At 37.0% G+C, this 15078-nt stretch overlaps 1 protein-coding gene across 19 annotated transcripts in view; it reads right to left on the bottom strand.

Annotated features, from left to right (window-relative positions):
* Positions 1-15078, bottom strand: part of TUT4 (terminal uridylyl transferase 4) — a 127062-nt gene that overhangs the window by 14375 nt on the left and 97609 nt on the right. For 7 of the 19 annotated variants that reach the window (XR_013350319.1, XR_013350320.1, XR_013350321.1 and 4 more), the window contains 6 exons: positions 12904-13019; positions 11751-11974; positions 10878-10978; positions 7405-7852; positions 2147-2305; positions 1113-1228 (listed from right to left, as the gene is read on the bottom strand). Coding sequence is in view for 13 of the 19 variants with exons in the window: in XM_077844907.1 (XP_077701033.1) it covers positions 1140-1228; positions 2147-2305; positions 7405-7852; positions 10878-10978; positions 11751-11974; positions 12904-13019 (1137 nt within the window). In the remaining 6 variants the exon portion in view is untranslated. Of the gene's footprint in view, positions 1-579; positions 774-1063; positions 1318-2146; positions 2306-7404; positions 7853-10877; positions 10979-11750; positions 11975-12903; positions 13020-15078 lie in introns of those variants that run through there. The other 12 variants (XR_013350323.1, XM_077844899.1, XR_013350322.1 and 9 more) reach the window with 12 other exon arrangements.

The raw sequence follows: 15078 nt of genomic DNA, 5'->3' as shown, positions 1-15078 counted from the left end.
CAAATCTATACAATCATTTAGTCCAAAATCCCTGGCAAATATATAACTGGGGGGGCGGGGGGTGTTCAGATAAAATTACCTCACTGCAGTGTACCAAAACACCACCCAATAAACAAAAATTTTAATTTCAACTATACTCAAGTGACCACAACCATTACTGGTAAAAACCATCTTGGGAAGTGTGCATTCCAGGTAGTAAGAGAACTCAGAATGGATAATCTGGCACATGCTAGTACTTCAGTAAATAAGAAATATCTCCCTCCACTCTGTCAGTATCACTCTGTTTAAAAACTCTCCTTCAAAACATCTGTTTCAATTCTCTTTCCAACATATAAATGTGCTACCTTGGATTTCACTTTGTTTTGCACCTCAGTTTTCTCAATGATAGAATGGAGATAGCATATGTTTCTGTCAACTTCATATGGGTATTGTGAAGATCCAGTAAAAGACATAAAAAAGATCCTTGGATCTCTAAAACTAATTCTGTAATTTTGAATACTCTATTCACAGAGAGTAAAACAAGTCTCTAAATTGTTACATTGTATTTCCATGATCTAACAACCATATAAATTAACCAAATTTGACTCTTGTCAAAAAGATTTATTAACTTAAAATAGAATTACTTCAAATACAGACAAAAGCAACATTCTGTTCAAGTTTGAATATTTTCAATATACAAGAATGTAAAAGAAAAAAATTCTGAATCTTCATGTTGTAGTTTTATTTTTTTTCTTTTTTTTTTACCTTTTAAAAAGTTTTGGCACTACAAGGTTCTGTAAAGAATAGAAGTGACAAATTTAAAACACATGAAAGTTTTTCCTAATTCTTAAGAACAATATATATATAAAGTCTGAAGCAACCAAAGTATGAATACAGCTAATAGAAAATAAAGAATGTAATTTTTAAATTCTCTCTTTATACAATTCATCAAGATTAAACAAAACAAAATTCCCTTAAAAATAGGGTAATAAAATAGATGAAATTTGTATCACTCAATTTGGTGATACTAGTAAAAACTATAGTTCATATTTATATACAAATAATACAGTCTTTAAAAACAGTCTTAGAATTTAAATAAGCTATCTAAACGTGTTAAAATTTTAAATCAGGACCTGATTTGTTTTGTTTTCCATTAAATGTCACTTTTTCTGCTGAATGTAACTGACATTGAGGTACGGATACCCTTGAGACAGCAGGATTGGCTGGTTGCTGTGCATCGGTAGACCAGCTGAAAGAAAATGGACTCGCATTACTCCGACACGTTTCCTCTTGGTGGGTGGGGACAACGCTCTCTACACCGACGGGTGGCACATCTGTCTGTTGGACACAACACAGACAGGAAAACTGAAAGGCTTGTGCCTGTTTATCTGAAAACCCTTAGAATTTAACTTGTAGCTAGTTCTTTTTTTTTTTTTTTTTTTCTATAAAGAGGACATAACACATGTCAAAACATTTAGCAGGGGAAGGAGGAGGGCAGAAGGGAAATGGTATGTGAAAGAAAAGAGAGATGAAGAGGAGGAAAACAACAAATTCACCAAGGAAGAACTTCAGACTCCCCCTACAACCCCACCGAGCCCTAACCAAAAGTAACCAAAAGTAACTTTCCTCAACCCTAGTTCTTTACTCTGAAGAATAAGCACAGTCAGTGCTCTGCTACTTGATAATACAGGGATGCCCCTGTACTACATGGATAGTTTAGGAAGGCTAAATGGAGTCTGCACCAGTGGCTTCCCCTTAAAGTTATCATTTCATTCAGTCAACATTTCCTGAGTCCCTTAAGTTCTTGAACTCCTAGTTATATTATTTTTTCAGCTAAGAACTCTTCTCCTGTAATCTCCAGGAAAAAAAATCCTGTATCTCTAGTTCAAACGTCAAAATCTTGTGTGAATTAATCCCTAATGTCCATATCTCCTGTTAACTCTGGTCCTGTTCTTGTCTATTTTACATGCCTGGCTCTCCTAATAAAATATGCATTAGGTATACAAGTTTTACTTAATTCTTGCTTGAACAACAAGCACCTGACACACAGTATGCTCTCTTTATTGAATGCATAAAATTTTACTCCTTGTTTCTGGCCTTCACGTAGCTTCCTTTGTCCCAGAGTAAAACCCACCCAGCCTGTTAATGAATTTGTAAGCAACGGTACCTTGAGTATAGAACGGTTTGTTGGGCTGAAATCTGGCATTTCCCTGATGCATGAAGTTTTGATGCAAACCATAAGGCCACGAAGCTGGGACAAGAGGGAAATGGGGACGTGGTGCATGTTCCCAAGGAATTGGAGGATTTAGTCCTGGAAAGCCTGGCTCTGCATTTTAACAAGACAGGAAAGACATACTTTAAAACATCAGTTTGTTCATTTAAATACACCTTCATTCCACAAAGATGTATTGAGTACCTACCACTGGACAAGAACAATGCTAAATGCGAGGATATCAAAGTTTTTAAAGAATCAAATATGTAACTGTGTTCAAATTACTCATAAGAGAGACATACAAGAGGATGACATATAATATGTGGTCACTGCTGGAATAGATGGGTGGAAGGTGTTCTAGAGAGGGCACTAACATATTTGGTTCAAGGATAGAGAAGGTTTTTCTAGGATGATTAAATAGAATTTTTAAGCACAAGGAACAAGTTAGGCAAAATGGGGCAAAGAGGGCATTTTAGACAGAAGGAATAGCATGTACAGGAAACAGGAAAGCACAGAAGTTTGGGAAGCTGCAAAACAAATAGCAATACAAAGAAAGGAGTAAAGGCAGGGAGTGATAAGAAAAAAGGCTGGACAGGGTAAGGTAAAATTTACATTTCAAAGAACTACAGTACATCATTAAGGAGCTTACATTTTACCCTAAAGACAATGCCAACTATCCTAGAAATAATTATATCATGGCCTGAAAGTTGATTCTATTAGAAACTAAAGCACCTGGTGTAATGGTTGAGAACTTGGGCTTTGGAGCCAAAGAGGCTGAAGTTCAAGTACCAGTTCCAAAAATTATAAAGGTTCCGTTAAGCACCTCAGGTTATTGTGAGGATTAAATTAGATAACAGAGGTAATGTGACTTACAGAAGTTCTGGTATATAAGTAAGAACTCAAAAACACTATGAGTGCTATTCTTTCTATGGCAAACCACCCCACAGTCTACGTCCCTTTAAGATGTATCTATAAGTAAATCTTTCAAAGTGTAACTTTTTAAAGTACTCACTAAATCTTTTGGATCATTTTTGGTGACTTTTCTCATTCAGGGCCATAATGTGGCAGGAAATAATCTGAAAGACACTGTCCTCATTCACTGAACTTCCTAGCAGGAACTCAAATTAGGAGGTACGGGATAGGGAGGAGTACACGGTAAAAAAACTAAAACCCATACTAGACACATTCTTCACAAGCTCAGTCTTCTTGGGAGGTAACCAGAAAAACAAAGCAGCTGGTTCATGGAAGTTCATAAAATCAAGTTACAACTAAGAGCTGAGGCTATACTATAAGGTATACTGTTTTTCTTTAAACGAGACTGGGCATACATATTGAGGTCCAGATGAATTGAGAAATGATGTTTTAACACAGAAAGGTATTTCTTAGAATACATTCCAATCTCCCTTGGCCATTTTTCACAACCAAATATTTTCATAATACAAACATGGAGAGAAGGGATAGCTAACACAACTGGAGGACAGAATCAACAAGAATTAAGGGCGTCCTGCAGAAAGTAAGGTAAATTTAAAGGTGGGGGATGACTGATTAAGCCAAGCTTTCTCACAAAGCAAAAGGAGGGGAGAGTGAGCAAGAGAGGTAAGGGAGAGGACTTTCTAGGCAGATGGAACAAATTAATTAACAATTAGGGATAAGAGACAGTATGGTGTGTTTCTGGAATGTTAATTAGTTCATTAAGGCGTAAAGAGATCAACTAGTGATGGTACACGGAGGACTAGAACTGTAAAAACTGAGCCACTATACCAAAGGGCAAGGCACTGGTGGGTCTGTGTTCATGTTTACATAACTCAGTAACTATCAAGGTACATGTCATGACATATATACAGTGAACATTTGTTGAGTGACAGAATGGTTATGTATGCCATATATCCCTTGACCTTGGAAATCTAAATGAGTTCCCACATTCTGGCATCTCTGCTCAGCAAACTGCATTATCTCTATTGTTCAAAGAGTAGAGATACCTCCTCCATCATAGTGCTCTAGGTAATAGCATTATTTTTGTTTTAAAAGTACTGTACTTAGGGACGCCTGGGTGGCTCAGTGGTTGAGTATCTGACTTTGGCTCAGGGTGTGATCCCGGGCTCCCCTCAGGAAGCCTACTTCTCCCTCTGCCTGTGTCTCTGCCTCTCTCCCTGTGTGTCTCATGAATAAATGAATAAAATCTTAAAAAAAAAAAGTACTGTATTTCTTTTGAAAATTGATAAAGGGAAAGAATCAAGCTTAGTCTATTTTTCCTCATACAAACTATATTTCAGGATAATCAACTAGCTAATAAGGGAAAGTTCTTCATAGAAGAATCACAAATAGTGCATAGAAAATCATCATTTTACAACCCTTAGTGAAATAATGGTTATCAGCAGTAATTATCTAGGACAGCTACAACTATTGTGTAAAAATTAATGAGGAACTTAATAATGAATAGAACAGGCTGACTTCGCCTAATTCATTGATCCATCTTAGGTCACCAAAAGAGGAACAGAAAGTAAGTTCTTTTTAAAATGAGGGAACAAGAACCATATAGCACCAACCAAAAAGTAAAATTCTTGCTAACAAAACTAACCTGAATCTAATCCAGACTCTGGACCTAACTACCAATTTACAGAAAATATGGGGACAGAGGTACAATTTAAACAATGCCCCCAAAATAAAATTCACCCCCCCCCAAAAAATTTCACCCAACACCAGAATGTGGGAAGTTCTATAATTTCTTAAAGTTTATACGGGGTTTTGAAAAAAATAGGAGAAACTATTATAAATTAAAGAAGGCTTAAGAGAACAACCGTATATAAAGTATGGGGCTTTGTTTGAATCTTAATTCCAAAAAATCAACAGTAATTTTAGAAAAATAGGTAAATCATGCACCTGTGCCAAAATTTCTTGACAGTCATGCAGAGGGGGGTTAAAAAAAAAAAAAAAAAGAAAAGAAAAGAAAAGAAAAGAAAAGAAAAGAAAAGAAAAAAAAGAGAAAAGAAAAGAAGAAAAGAAAAAAGAAAAGAAAAGAAAGGAAAGGAAAAGAAAAGAAAAGAAAAGAAAAGAAAAGAAAAGAAAAGAAAAGAAAAGAAAAGAAAAGAGAAAAGAAAAGAAAGAAAAGAAAAGAAAAGAAAAAAAAGAAAAATAGGTAAAGATGAACAAGGACTGGGTATTAGAGGACACTGGCTTTGGTAATAATAGTCTCGTGTGTGTGTGTGTGTGTGTGTGTGTGTGTGTGTTTTAAGAAATACAAATACATTTATAGGGAAATTTAATCCAATGCCAAAGATTTGATTAAATACTAAAGCCAAGGGCGTCTGGGTGGCTCAGCTGGTTAAGCATCTGCCTTAGCTCAGGTAATGATCCAGGGTCCTGGGACTTGAGCCCCGCATTGGGTTCCCTCTCCCTCTCCCTCTATCTCTGCCTGCTGCTACCTCTGCTTGTGCTATCAAGTGAATAAATAAAATCTTTAAAAAAATAAATAAAGCCAAAGCTTTTTTTAAAAAGGGGGATACCCAGATGACTCAGCAGTTAAGTGTCTGCCTTCAGCTTCAGATCAGGGTGTGATCCCAGAGTCCCAGGATCAGGTCCCTCATCAGGCTCCCTGCATGGAGCCTGCTTCTCCCTCTGCCTACGTCTCTGCCTCTCTCTCTGTGTGTCTCCCATGAATAAATAAATAAAATCTTAAAAAAAAAAATGAGGTAAAGGAGTGGGTTGGCTGGGTGGCTCAGTCAGGTGTCTAACTCTTAGTTTCAGCTCAGGTCATGATCTCAAAGTTGTGGGATCAAGACCTCACCTACATCAGACTCCATACTTAAGAGGGAGTCTTCCTGAAATGCTCTCCCTCTCCTTCTGCCTCTACCCTCCCCCCACCAAAATAAATAAATCTTTAAAACAGATAAATGCAGTAAAGGAGTCAAAGACTAGCAAATACTGATAACTGCTAAAAGCTGGGTAATGGGGGGGGGGTGTAATTCATCATTCTCTTTTTGTGTACATTTCAAATTTTTAATAATACAGTTTTTAAAATAAAAATATTATCAGGGCATCTGGGAGTTGCAGTCAGTTAGACAACTGACTCATGGTTTTGGCTCAGGTCGTGATCTGAGTCTTGAGATGGAGCCTCCAGTTGGGCTCTGCCCTCAGCACAGAGTCTGCTTGAGATTCTCCTTTCTTTCCCTCTGCCCCTCCCATTCGTAAGCTCTCTCTAAAATAAATGTCTTTTAAAAATGGACTAAAAAGCTAAATATAAAACAAGATTTATCTTTTATCAAATATTTTTGATTATGCAAATATTTAAAAAACAAATGGATGGTAAGACACCTACATATTACTTGGCAGCTATGTCTAGGAATTGAGAATATGGATTATTCATTATTATTCAAATGTTCTATGATGAAAATATATTAGAAATCAGAAAAAAGACTAGTGTTTTGTATTTTTTTGTTAAGATTTTATTAATTTGAGAGAGAGAGAGAGGGAGAGTGTGAGAAAGAGAGAGATCACAAGCAGGTGGGAATGGCAGAGGGAGAAGCAGGCTCCTTGCTGAGCAGAGGGAGCCCAATGCAGTACTTGATTCCAGGACCCCTGGAATCATGACCTGAGACGAAGACAGACAGTTAACCGACTGAGCCACCCAGGCACCCAAAACTAGTATTTTTTAATGCTACAAAATGCTACCAACCTTTTTAAAGAATTGATCCTTACTCGGAGAAATGAGTTTAGGGCAAAGATCATACATAGGTTTTGAAGAAAGAAATTGGTTTAAATCTTGGATCTACTATGCTTAATTATGACAGCATGACAGTTATTTAACCCTGCAATTTCTTTAACTATAAAATTAGTTTTAATAATACTTACACCATGCTGGATTGCCATGAAAATTTAAAATAATAATAAAATGAGTAACACTTAAGTATATTACTTCATTTAATATTCACAACATTCCTGTGAGTTAGATGCTATTAATATCCCTATATTACAGATGAAACCAATGCACAAAGAGATTAAGCAACTGCCTAATGCCACATAATAAATGGCAAGGCTAGGATTCAAATCCAGACAGTGTGAATTGACAGCCCATAAACTTTACCTAATCCTATATTGCCCCTCATAAATATTGCTTCCCATTCTTTTCCTCGTATTTATTTCCCCAAGTTCAACCAGTAATACCAATCACCCAACCTTTCTACAGACAGATGCAAAAGAAGAAAAGGAAGGGTTACCCGAATTCCCCACTGTACCATTGTTCACCAGGGAATTTGGAGCCACAGTACGAGGCCAGTGTCCATCATGAGAGGAGTTAGGGATCGCCACAGGTCTGGCAGCAGGCTGTGCAAAGATGATGCTGGGATCGTTCAGGGTAATATTGCTGGGGGCACTGCCTGGTGCAGAGTGGATCACTGGGCCGTGGATAGGCCAGGATGGGGCAGGGATCTGGAGAGGGTGCATTGGCAACAATCCCATATTGTGCATGGGAGAATACTGAGCTGGTGGTGACTGGGGAAAGTTATACATAGGCATCTGGACCTGATGGGGGGTCTGGGTTCCCTGCTGAGGTGGGCCAAGCTTGGGTTGGGATCCTGGCTGGGATGGAGACTGGGTAATGGCAGCTGATTGGGAAGAGTTCTGTGGAAATGGCTGGGGCTGAGGAGAATAAGATGGTGAATCAGACTGCAAAGAGAAAAAGATAACATTTTAAAATTAATTTCAAAACACCTTAATGTATAAAAGCAGAGATTATCTAAATACAAAATTATGGAGTTATTTCATCAGAACATTGTAAACACAACTCTATGATGTGCATAGTAAGAGCCTCATTTTACATGAAAATAGAATTTTCTCCAAGAGCCTCAAACCTTCTCTGACATATATATTACCCTATAAATGTTTTTACTGTCCAAACAAGAGAGAACCTAGACGTCATTCCCATCATGCAGAACCCATATTTCCAACTGTAACTAGAAATTTATGTCTAAATATCTCACAGCCACTTTGATTCAGTCCCTCAACAAGTTACTGTCAATTATGTCTGGGCATTGTTGTAGGTATTAAAAATCAATACTAACATGCATGCCCCTCAAGGAACTTAAAGTTTATAAGGGAAAGGAGAAAGAGCAGATGAAGACATTACATGAGCAATTACAATGAAATACAATGATTATCATGATAAGAAATCTATGATATATAGTGTATAAGGAAATCCCAGAGCAGGAATACCTAAACATACTTGGGAGGAGAAAAAGATAAGATGAATGAAAGTGGAAATCAAGGAAAGCTTGCCAGAGAAGTGACCTTTAGGTTGAGACACAAGGGTAAACATCAGTCTGATAAAATAGGACAGGGACAAGGGAAGGGGAGGAGTGTTTCATGCAGAGGGAACAACATGACTGAAGGTCTATAGGTTCATCAACACCTCCTGGCTTGTTTAAACAACTGGATTCTGAAAGAAGTTTAATATTACTGAAGTAAAAGGGCAAGGGAATGGCAGATTTGAGGTTGAAGAACAAATGAGGGACACATTAATGAAGGGTCCCATAGGCCTTGTCATTAGACTTTTATCCTGAGGGCACCGGGAAACCACTGAAGGGTTTCAAATTGGTAAGGAATATGATCAATCTGTATTTTAGAAAAATTATTCTAGCTTAATGGGAATGAAATAGAGAGTCTGGGGGGTGGGGGGAAGACTTAAAGAGAGTGAGTAAAAAACTGCTCTAAGATAGCAGCCCTGAAATGACGGTAACCTAGGCTAGGGAAATACAATATAGGGATAGGGAAGCAAATAAATGGCTGTGAGCTATTTTTTATGGGTAGAAAATAAGAGGACTTAGGGACTGGATGTGGGGGTTGAGAGAGGGAGTAGTTCTGGAAACCAGCGAATAGGATCATTTAATGAGATGGAGATGGAGAACACAGGGACAAGAGGTTAAGTTTAGGAATTTAGAAAGAAATATGTATTACATTCTAGACATTTTGAGGTTAAAGTGCTTTGTGAGATATCAGAACAACAATGTCCATTAGACAGACTAAGACCCAAATCTCAGGTAAGAGAAAAGTAAGTGCTAAAGGCAAAAAGTAAAAGCAGCAGCATAGGAAAGTGGTTAGCGCATAGGTTTTAGAGACAGGGCCTGAGTTCAAGCTCTAGTTCCAAGTGTGTGCTGACCTCATGCAAGAAACTTAAATGTTTCTTCATTCACCTGTAATATAAAATAATAATCTATCTCATAGACTTTTGTGTAGATTAATTAAACAACACAGAATATAAACACCAAATTCAGGACAGTAGATACATTTTAGAATCTACTACTAAAGGAAGGGACAGTGGGAAGGCTTTAAGATGGGAACAGCATCCAAAAGAATACATAGGAATTACTGACTACACATCACTTTTTAATAAACCAAAAATAATAAAATGTTAAGAATTGTTAAGGCCTGGTGGCACTACATGGGTATCTATTACTTTTTATACTTTTCCAATATTTTATCATAAGAAACAGGAAAAAAAAAGATATGGCCAACAGCCACTAAACAATGTTAGCTAATATTACTGTTGTTATATAACATTTATGACAATGTCAGGCCCAGGGTGCCTGGGTGGCGGCTCAGTCAGTTAAGTGTCTGCCTTCAGCTCAGGTCATGATTCCAGAGTCCTGGGATCGAGCCCACATCAGACTCCCTGCTCAGTGGAGAGTTGCTTCTCCCTCTCCCTCTGCTGCTCCCCAGCAGAGAGCTTGTGCTCTGTGTGTCAGATAAAGAAATAAAATATTTAATTTTAAAAAAAGAAAAGAAAAAAATGTCAGGACCACAGTAGGTATTCAAGTATTATAAGTGGGGTTAGTGGGCTCCTAAATGGGAGAGTTGTTACAAGACTCTCCTGATACTGATCTTCAAATAGCCTCTAAGAATTTTTTCTAAACACAGATTATACCAGATTTAGCACCTAGACCCAGGTTTGAATCTTTTAATTTCTCTTATTCTCAGCTTCTCAATTTGTAAAATTTGATCATACTAATACCTATCACTTCACATGGCCACCCAAGGGATCAAGTGTGAAGCACCAAAGCACAGTATCAGGTTTAGAGTAAGGAACTATTCAATTCGCATTGAATTAACTAATTTAAGGAGTACATGGTAAACAGACATTTACACAAGGTTTAAGAGTAACTCAGCAAAGTTAATATGAAACTTGTAAATCTGAACTCTAATTCAATACTCTTCTTTCAGAGGACGTATTTCACTAGGTATTCATATCAGCTATGAGGAGACACATAAAAGCTTCAGGCAAGTCCAACACCATGCATGTATTGCCCCAACACTACAAACCCCTAACACATCTCAAGCTTTGTGTCTATTTTTATAAATGTTGTGCTGATCTTCTGCTTCTAGGCAAAGCCTGAAACCTCAAAGTCATTACCTTATTTTAACCAATCAACAAATGTATTAAGTAGTTATCTTATTTTACAAATAAGAAGGCAGGCTTACTAAAGTTAAGTAGCTTACCCACAGATAAAAAGCCAGATCTGCATTACTCCAAAGGTAATGCTCATCCCACCTCATGTGCCTAGCAAGGACACCTCTACAAAGCACTGTGTAATCTGGATGACCATATTTGCCAGTCTACAAAGATCAATCATATCACCCATCAAAGATAGTACTATCTTCCTGACAAAACTAATCCCTTTGTAGGCAGAGTACTTACACATTCTGAGGACTGTCTAGTCCTTATAGACTGATCACCTTGTTGCTGAGCAGAACCAGCCACTTGTTGGGCATTTACAAGGTTGCGGACCAGCTGGGCTGCTAAGAGAAGACATAAGAAAGAAAATCAACAGATAAAAAAACTAAGAAATGACAATCAATAAACTTCCTTCCTCTGTTAAGAGTTTCAAATCCTTCTGACTTTATAAACTTGGACTTTTAAATCATTATTATGTTTGTGAAGGACTTATAACAACTAATATTTTTAAAGCCATTTTCAATCATGCAAATCACCAAAAAAAAAAAAAAAATACACTGGTAGTAGAAACAAGAACAAAAAGACATATACTTCTTTTCTAAAGGAGATGATATATTTAAGAAAACTTTCTGCAACAAGAATCTGAGTAACTGGAAATCATCACTTCTAAATATTCTATTTTTTCTTTCATTGAACTCTCATTGGGGTTTCTAGTTCTTAAAATTACTTACGAATTATAACCAGAACAGATCTCTCTCATACATAATAGTAATGGGAAGAGATATAATTTCTCCTGTACATGTTCCCAGGAAAAAAACTCCTGTTAACTTTTGGAGGAAAAAAAAAATTTAATTTCTATTAATTTTGCTAGGGAAAGAATAAAGGGTGTAACTGAAATCAACAGAATACTTAAAGGGAGTTTACTGAATACAACAGACTGCTAAGACTTTAATAGTGAATGTATCTGAGTACTGTCTAAAATAAAGGCTGTCTAAATTGTAAGGTCCAAAATCATACAGCTAAGTTTGGAACAGAGAGGAATCAGAGTCCTTAGAATGACATCAACACAAATGACCTTATTTCTACTAAAAACTATTTTTGGTCTTTTCTATTTACCTGCCACACTGCTGTTCCTCTGACGGGCCAGCTTGACCTCTGGGCACTCTCTTCGTACATGTCCTGCATCTCCACATATAAAGCATCTGAGGTCTCTGGGGTCTCTAAACTCTCGACTGTCATGGAGGTCTCGGGGGTCAACAAGGTCTCGTGAATCCTTCTCCTCTTCATTTCCATCCTTCTCTTCTTCACTGTCTTTCTTCTTTAGTCTAAACAGTAAACTGCTGATACCAATAATGTGGGGGCTAGGGACTTGTAAACTGAGTGAAGCACAGAACAACCTAAACTACAAAAGTTTCACAATACAGGGATTAACATGCCCATTGTTTCATGCACCTTTTTTTAAGGCAAAGGAACTCACATTTAGAGCACACCTACTCATATGGCAGAAACTGGGTATTCCAGTAGCTTAATAATATCAAATTAGAAAAAACTTTAATATCAAATTGTAATCTTATAACAATATTTAAGAGGTTGGTATTTATTATCTCCATTTTACAGAGGGAAAAGCTGATGCTTAAAGAAAGTGTCTTCTCTAAATTTAAGTCAGCATATAGCACTGATTGAACCTAGGAGTTAGTACTCTCTGAAAAGTTCTAAGCACTTTATACTACACAAGCTTTGATAACTAAAGAAAGAATTTTCCTGGCCTATTAAACAGAGTATATAGAATATAGGAAGATATATTTGATAATTTTTTTGGGGGGGTATAGAGAATGTATCTTCCTCAAGGTATATATTATATAGGTATACCTCAAATATCTCACAGATTCAATTATATTTTAATTACTAATTTGCAGGACTGGAAGGTACTCAGCAAGAACCCCATGACTTGGTCATTTTTTTTTCTTGGCTCCTGGCACAGTTCCCAGTAGAGTAGGTGTCAATAAATGCTTCTTCAATTAAAAAAAAAAAAAAAAAACCCTCAAAAAACAAAACCTGAATGCATTAATGAATACATGAACAAATGAATGAGATACCACTGTGCCATGAATAAATATCATTCTGTAACAAAATTCCACTCCAATACACATTTTACCTAACGTCCAATTTAAAGCCCTGAACTTTCTCATTTATATATAAGCACAGTTATAGCTACAATTGGCCTCACATTTATTTTCCCTGTAATGTTGATATACAATCATTTGCCAACCTTCTCCTTTTAGGGCAGTCTTTCATGTAGTGGCCTATTTTTCCACACACACGACAACATCGATCATTGGGAGCCAGTTCTCCATCTGTTAGCACTCGGGAATCAAAGAAGTATTCCTAGGGAGAAAATAAAACTTTACTAGAAAAAAAAACCACTATGAATTTTGGAATCCAAATGGAAAGAAGACCAACATGCAAAAGTGGTTTTAAAAAAGGAAATAGGAATGCCTGGGTGGCTCAGTGGTTGAGCGTCTGCCTTTGGCTCAGGGCGTGATCCTGGGATCCCAGATTGAGTCCCACATTGGGCTCCTTGCATGGAGCCTGCTCCTCTCTTTGCCTGTGTCTCTGCCTCTTTCTCTCTGTGTCTCTCATGAATAAATAATATCTTAAAAAAATAAAAACTCGCTATCAAAAAACAAAAACAAAAAAGGAAATAAATGGGGTGCCTAGGTCACTCAGTTGGTTAAGCATCTGCCTTTAGCTCAGGTCATGATCCCAGAGTCCGGGGATCGAGCCCATGTTGGGCTCCCTGCTCAGCCAGGAGTCTGCTTGTCCCTCTCCCTCTGCCCTGTTCGTTCTGTCTCCTTCTGTCAAATAAATAAATAAAATCTAAAAAAAAAAAAAAAAAAAAAAAGGGAAATAAATATCAACAAATTATTTCACTGTTATAAAAACCATGATATGAAAATAAGATTAAGAATTATCATCATCAGGACCCCAGGGTGACTCAGGTGGTTGAGCAGCTTGGCTCTTGATTTCAGTTCAGGTCATGATCTCCGGGGTTGTGGGATCCAGACCCCAGTCAAGCTCCATACTCAGCTCGGATTCTCCTCCTCCTTTTCCCTGTCCTTCCCTCTGTTCTCTCTCTCAAATAAATCGAGAAAAGAAAATTATCATCATCATCAATATCACAGTTGCTAATAGTGCTAACCACTTTACATCCACATTATTTCTTCATTCATCTGTGGCATCTTTGCCTAATAACTTATTAAAGTAGAAACTATTTTCATCTTCACTTACAGATGAAGAAATAGAAGCTCGTAGAGTTTGAGTCATTTACCCATAGTTAAAAAAGCTGGTAAGTAAACAGGATTTCAAGCTAAGTTGGTCTGACTACAAATCTCCTGCTTTTTCCTCAAGAAGGCTATTTAGAAAAAAAGAATTTTTTTTTTTTTTTAAAGATTTTATTTGAGAGAGAGCAATCACAAGCAGGGGACAGGGGTAGAGGAACCAGCAGAATCCCCGCTAAACAGGGAGCCTGATGCAGGACTCAATTCCAGGACTCTGAAATCATGACCTGAGCTGAAGGCAGACACTTAGCTGACTGAGCCACCCAGATGCCCCAAGAATTATTCTTTTTACAAAAGACCTCTCTGTAAATAAAGCAATCCTCTGGTTTATTTAAAATATGATTGGATTTGCATTATAACATTTCAAGAACATGTAACATGTAAGAGAAGGTCTGACAGAACCAATACAAAGTAAATAATTTTCCCAAGTTTTGGAAGTAGCAGGATCATATTTTCTTTATCCTACCACCTAGCATAATAAACTAAGTTTTAGTTTAGTTTTGTTTTGCACTATCACAAGGACCAGTTTGTCCTAACAGTATCCATGTCCCTGGAAGACAAAAGAACATATCCACTTAGCACTCTTCAAATCTACTTAAAGTCAAAGATAAAAGTATAAGAGACACACCTACTAGGATGGCTATCATTAAAAAAAATGAAAGGATGTAGATGAAATGGATCCATACATATTGGCGGTGGGAATGTAAAATAACACAGATGCTTTAAAAAAAGTTTGTCAGCACCTCAGAAAGTTAAACATAAATTTGTCAAAATGAACCAGCAATTCTACTGTTAGGTATATACCCAAAAGAAATTAAAACACACATCCACACAAAAATTTGTGCAGAAATATTCACAGCAGCATTACTCATAAGAGCCAAGAAGTAGAAACAACTCAAATGTCCATCATAGGTGATGAATGGATAAATAAAATGTGATATATATTCCATTTAATGGAATACTGTTCAATCATAAAAAGGAATGAAGTGGTGATACATGGTACAACATGAACGAACTCTGAGAACATTAGGCCAAGTGAAAGAAGCCAGTCACAAAAGGCTACATGTTTTATGGTTCCATTTATATGAAATGTCCTCATTGACAAA

The sequence above is a fragment of the Canis aureus genome, chromosome 13, assembly GCF_053574225.1.
Source record: "Canis aureus isolate CA01 chromosome 13, VMU_Caureus_v.1.0, whole genome shotgun sequence".
NCBI lineage: Eukaryota > Metazoa > Chordata > Mammalia > Carnivora > Canidae > Canis > Canis aureus.
This window is presented reverse-complemented; position numbering and strand designations above follow the sequence as displayed.